Source organism: Leptidea sinapis, chromosome 40 (assembly GCF_905404315.1).
Source record: "Leptidea sinapis chromosome 40, ilLepSina1.1, whole genome shotgun sequence".
Taxonomy (NCBI): Eukaryota; Metazoa; Arthropoda; class Insecta; order Lepidoptera; family Pieridae; genus Leptidea; species Leptidea sinapis.
Window position 1 is genome coordinate 8,613,104 of NC_066304.1, and position 6,000 is coordinate 8,619,103.

At 35.2% G+C, this 6,000-nt stretch overlaps 1 protein-coding gene across 2 annotated transcripts in view; it reads left to right on the forward strand.

Annotated features, from left to right (window-relative positions):
- Positions 1-4,889, forward strand: part of LOC126976330 (zwei Ig domain protein zig-8-like) — a 446,719-nt gene extending 441,830 nt beyond the window's left edge. For both annotated transcript variants that reach the window (XM_050824622.1, XM_050824623.1), the window contains 2 exons: positions 828-996; positions 2,360-4,889. In XM_050824622.1, coding sequence (XP_050680579.1) covers positions 828-996; positions 2,360-2,484 — 294 coding nt within the window. In that variant the 3' untranslated portion in view covers positions 2,485-4,889. The remainder of the gene's footprint in view (positions 1-827; positions 997-2,359) is intronic.
- The last annotated feature ends 1,111 nt before the right edge of the window (positions 4,890-6,000 follow it).

Genomic DNA, 6,000 nt, shown 5'->3' on the forward strand with positions numbered 1-6,000 from the left:
TTATGAATATCAATAAATAATAGTTTAAAAAAACTAAAAAACACGCTTTATATAAAATCAACTAAAAATAGAAAATAAATTTTAAAAATTATATTAAAATATTTGTATTCATTAAAAAATAGTTGTATTCCGTATTGTTAACGTCTTAAGCACATATCTTTACTTATTATTATTATTATTTATTATAAATACCCGATATAACCTTGTCGCAGAGGCGGGCACGATGTATTTAATATTTATTTATTATTACTAATAAATAGAACCTAATTACTTTGATGTGTACGTTGAACGCCAGTTGCCACGAGGTGTCGCTAGTGTCGCTGTTATATCACACAAGTTTCTAATTGAAATTGTCCAACCAGTTTACAACCCTCATTTGAATTCCAACAACACTTCCCACGGGCCGATAACTTCATAAACAATACCCACTTGATGGGACATTACTTTCCAAATGAATATTTCATTTACAAAATAAGGCTTGTTTGTAATGACAGGACATGTAAGGCTACCCAATAAAAAATATACTTCAAACTTTATAGTATCAGTTATGAAGCTATTCACACTGCAAAATAGATACCTACATTATACCGGCGCTGTGTTTTATTGTTTTTCAACTTTTTTTATTTCTACCACCTGGGTTATACACCCAGTATGGTGGCTATCAAAGAGTTAGAAAGGATTCGAGGTTCTTGATAAGAGGGTTATGTTACAAGGTAGATCCAATTACATTATATTATGTTTACATTATTACTTGAAGTTAATATGGTGAGCGTTTCGCGATGTAATCTACTGTCAGTCTACAACGCTTGGTGTGTCGTATGAAGCAGGTGATCTCGTACGACTCGACGCGTGGCGGCGTGTCCGTGGTGACGGAGAAGGGCGCCGCCACCACGTCGTACCTACTGGTGCAGGACGCCACGCCGGCCGACTCGGGCCGCTACTCCTGCGCGCCCTCCAACGCCGAGCTGGCGTCCGTGCGCGTGCACGTGCTCAACGGTAACCACTGACACCACCTCTACCACCTCATACCACCCACGTTCCACACATCCCTTACTTTAACTCCTAACTTTTTAATACAATTACCAGTTTATTTTTCTTAGAATTTTCATGGAATAGATTTACATTTAACCATTCACTATTTTGTTACACACATTACTTTATTTTTGCTTTCTCTAAGCTAATAATAATATTTTTTCCATTTGTTTCTTTTCTCTCTTCTGTTTCGACTTGTATAATTTAACATTTTGGTTGTCTTCCATATTGCTCGCTATCTGGCAAAAGGTATCGCTAATTTTGTTCTGTTTTAAATTATTATTAGTGGTTTGTATCTTGGTTGAGTTTATTTTTGTTACTCGAACCTAGATGGCGCTGACTTTAAAGTTCATTGTGAAATATTGAATGTCTAGTTATCCAAAATATAAATTTAGGTTAACATAACATAAATCTCTTTTTTACTATTTCGTGTTTGCAATAATCTTCTGTAACGTTGTTTTTCGTTTTTCGTTAGTTTTTGTTTATGCAGCCCTATATTTGTTAGTTTTCAACAATTAATATATACGTTACGGTTCGTTAGTTTCCAGTACTATTCTTCCTGATTACTATATTTTCAGGCCTTATTGACCTAATTCCTGCCGCCGCATTCAGCGTCGCTCGACCCGCCACAAATTAGGATACCATCCTCACCATCTGGATGTGTGGCGTTTCTTCACAGTTCGGTTTTCAAGGAACAATAAGGAACCAAGCTGTGGAATGAGCTTTTAGTGCGGTATTTCCATGACGATACGACATGGGTACCTTCAAAAAAAGCGGCTAAAATATACCTTCCTAAAAGCCACGGCCACGATCCTGCGATTCCTCTGGTTTTGCAAGAGAATGTGACAAAACAGCGGTGACCATTTAACATGAGATGAATTCGATAAAATTCGTAAGATAAAAATATACATTTTCCTAATGATGATAACCCATTAGGAAAATATATATTTTTCGATCATATACGCACTTTTAACTATTATTATTTTCACTTCTACTATTGAGACATGCAAAACAATTGCTAACAGTGCAAAAGCGAAAGCGCCCTCTCGTCTGTGAGTGTATTTATAATAATGTAATATGTCACAGAAGTTTACGTGTATGAATATACTTCATACACGTAAACTTCTGTTCACATTCCCAGTACCAGAAGTAAATTTTTAATGTTTCATCCGTGTCAGTGTTACATAATACTCAGACGTGGAGTGAAAAACATCCCAATACAGCTAATTGACTCGTCATCATGACCATAGAGTCATGATTACGAGTCAATTAGCCGTATCTTGGAGAGTTTATCATAATTTGTTATCGCGGTGTCAACATTGCGCAGGCGAGCGGCCGGCGGCCATGCAGACGGGCTCAGCGGGCGTGTCTGACAGCTCGCGCGCCATGCTGCTGCTGCTAGTGGCTGCGGCGCTGCACGGCCGGCTGCAGCGGGCCCAGCTGGCCAGCTGATGCTGATGTTACATACATTGATACGTTAATGATAGGTTTTATTAGCAGATCTTGAATGGCAACACGTACAGCAAACCGATCGTATTGAAGAGCGATCCCGACACACGAACGTTTTATATGTTTAAATATATAATTAGATTATAATTGAAGTAAATTGAACGCTTTGCTCAATAGCATTGAATGTTGGTTGTTCACCCGAGGCGAGTCAACTTAACACATAATGTCGCACTCACCGCCAATTCTCTTATCTTATTAATTTGGTACAAGCTGGTATGTATGGTGAACACAATATAATATTAAGCGTACGGTCACAGTACGTGACGACGGTGTGAGCTTCTCTATAGATTGAACACTTTGTATCAATCACAAATTAAATGAAGTCCTAGCAGCTCCCAATTGACGATCTGTTCGAGGTCTATTCAATTGTCGAGTTAGTAACATCTTCTTACGTATATAGTCAGCTGCGGGAAGCAATATAAAATTGTACGTTGTTATAACAATGTCATACAAAACACGTCATTAAGAATTATTTTCTAGATAATATTCATTGTATGGACGTATAACGTGTTTGTTAGCCTTGGACAGCGGAGTACTTAAGAGGTTCTTATAAGTACATAAATATTAATATCTACAAGTACAACTGTCATTGGTAGGTATTAGAGGACGATCGCGACTCGCAGTGTTCTGAGGGAACACAATATTAGCTAATTGTATTTATAAATATTGCAATGAAATTAATAGTAAAATTAATTGTACTTATAATAATTGAAATAATGTCTAACAATATAATATAATGTATCTGTTTCACAATTAGTTACGTAATGAGGTTGCTTGATAACTTGTTATTTTTCAATTTCAATTAGTTATGTAAGTAAGTACCTACTTGTTATTCACGAAGTACTACTTGATACGAGCTAATGGCAACACAATGATAACAGTATCTCTACAGTAATCTATTTGTTTTGAAGTGTGACTGTTCTTGTTAGTACTACCTACAACAGTAAGTCGCAACACGCACGCACAGCTTTCTGTTGACTGTTGGGAAAGGTTAAGTAAAAAGTAACCTCATTACTTATAGAAAACCTTTTTGAATATTGACCTCCAATTTACTAATTATAATATGCATTAACAATGATGTTGATAGTTGAAGCTAGCCGCGACTCGCGAGTGCATTCTTAAACAATTAATGTACATTTCACATAATATTATGACAAAGCTAAATTTAAAACTACACACGTAATAGATTAATTTAAACACTTTTTACTAGTATTATCAATTATGGTCCCTACTATAGATATAGAGCTAGGGACGGGTCCCTACTCCACAGTCTACTGTGTCAACTCCAATACAGAACGTTGTGTGACAGCTGTGGCGTCTTACATAATAATATGTCAAAACTGTCAGAATGACGATAAACAAACCCGATCCGTATGTAGAGCGAGCTGAGAAAGTTCTTATAAACACGTTTAATATTACAGATGGTTCTGTTAGATAGAAAAATAATAATAAAATAAAGATGGTTCGCAGACAATTAATTTATATACCTAAGTATATACAGTTTAGTACTTTAAAAGCAAATTTCGTGCATAGATATTATAGATATCCTACAGAAGAATATCCTACACTAGAATGGTCTAATGTAGGTATAGGAAGCTAAAGATATCACAATAATTATCTGTGCACTAGCCATCTGGGGTCGAGGTTGAGGTGACATCGACAATCACTTAATACATTCAACAACTTGACTACTTGTTAAATATATTTTATGTTATTTTCAATATAGTTTTCATATTGTATGTTGTGCGAGGGGCATCTCATTCCCACGAGGTGCAAATAATAATAATATTATGACCGAGTAGTACCTACTTGTTGTTGTGTCGTATTAACTGACTCTGTGTCAACGACAAATTATTTTCTAACAAAATGAATGAGATAACGAACAGCCACTGTCAGCTCAGATACCTTCCGTCAGTGGGCTGATGATATCACAAATAGAGGGAGACATGGCGGTCACGGGTTCGTTATCTTCAATTAGTTATAATAATTAGTGTTAAGGATATTATTGAGAAACTATCTGTTTCAATTTATAAATATACGACCCAGAGAAATGATTTATTTATGACATGTTTGCAAAAATATATGTTAAGTACTTTATATTATAGCATATTGGGTAGAGGGCGCCGACTGCCGAGTATTATTGTAAATGAATGGATATAGAGTTTAAGTGTAAGTACTAAATTATAATTGTAAATATAATGATATTATGACAGACACCAGTTTAACAATAATAACTTAAAATAGAGACTCAGTCAAGTGTAAAATATGAGGTATACCTACCTATAATATATATAATAAAGCTATATGTAAGTAATAAGTTTGTTTTCAAATAAAATATTTAATATTTACTTGTTTGTTACTTCATTTATATCCTGCACGTATTTTCTCTCATTCATGATGTCATATCATGATGACGACGACGAGACGAACGTACTATCGTTACAAGACGAAAACTTTAAGAAGCAGTCCAATTGATTGAACTAAGACAGTACCAATTGATTTATTAATTAAATACATTCGTCAGAAAGGCTATAACCAAACTCTACTTAAAAGAGTTAATTTCTTTTTAAGGGTTTCTTACGTCATAATAAGAAGTAGCCCTTCACGAACAGGATCACATTATTGTACGTCTATCCGTCTATTGAAACCATATTTTCTGTAATAGGTATGCTTAATTAAGTAAATACATACGTTTAAGGATCTTGAAGAAGTTAAAAATTACCTGCCAATTTCAATCTTATCGTCCAGTTCAAATTTATTAGCTGACTAGCTGACCCGACAGACGTTGTTCTGTATATAATAAATAAAATAATGTTTTTATATGAATTTGTCAATAATTATATCATAACATCAAAAATTACTTCGTAAAATATGCACCCTGCTGTCGTAATGAAATTGTTTCACAGCAGAACTGTCCAACCGTGCGTCAATAAATTCTCTCATAGAAATTATGTATGGATACATCAAAGGAAAAACAAATTTGTTGTTTTTATTTAATTTAGCAGCATTTTCCTATTTATTCACCTTCTCTGGACTTCCACAAATAATTCAAGACCAAAATTAGCCAAATCGGTCCAGCCGTTCTCGAGTTTTAGCGAGACTAACAGCAATTCATTTTTATATAATATATAGACTAAGTTGTGTACTGCTGACTTGTTGTGTTTCATTTGTTTCGTAGCTGTATGATGAACTGGATCATGGTTCTCAGGTTGGCGCGATTTATACCGACTTCAGCAGCGCCTTCAACAAAGTACCGTACCGTACTCTACTAATATCTAAAATAAATCAACACTACACGAGGGTTTGCTGCTGCAGTGGTTTGAGTCCTACTTACAGAATCGACCTCAGTGCGTAGTTGTTGACGAACATAATTCTCAGACGTATCTTCCTATATCTGGTGTGCCTCAAGGTACCTCTGGGACGCTCTAAATTTTCCATATTTTTAAATGATATAACAAA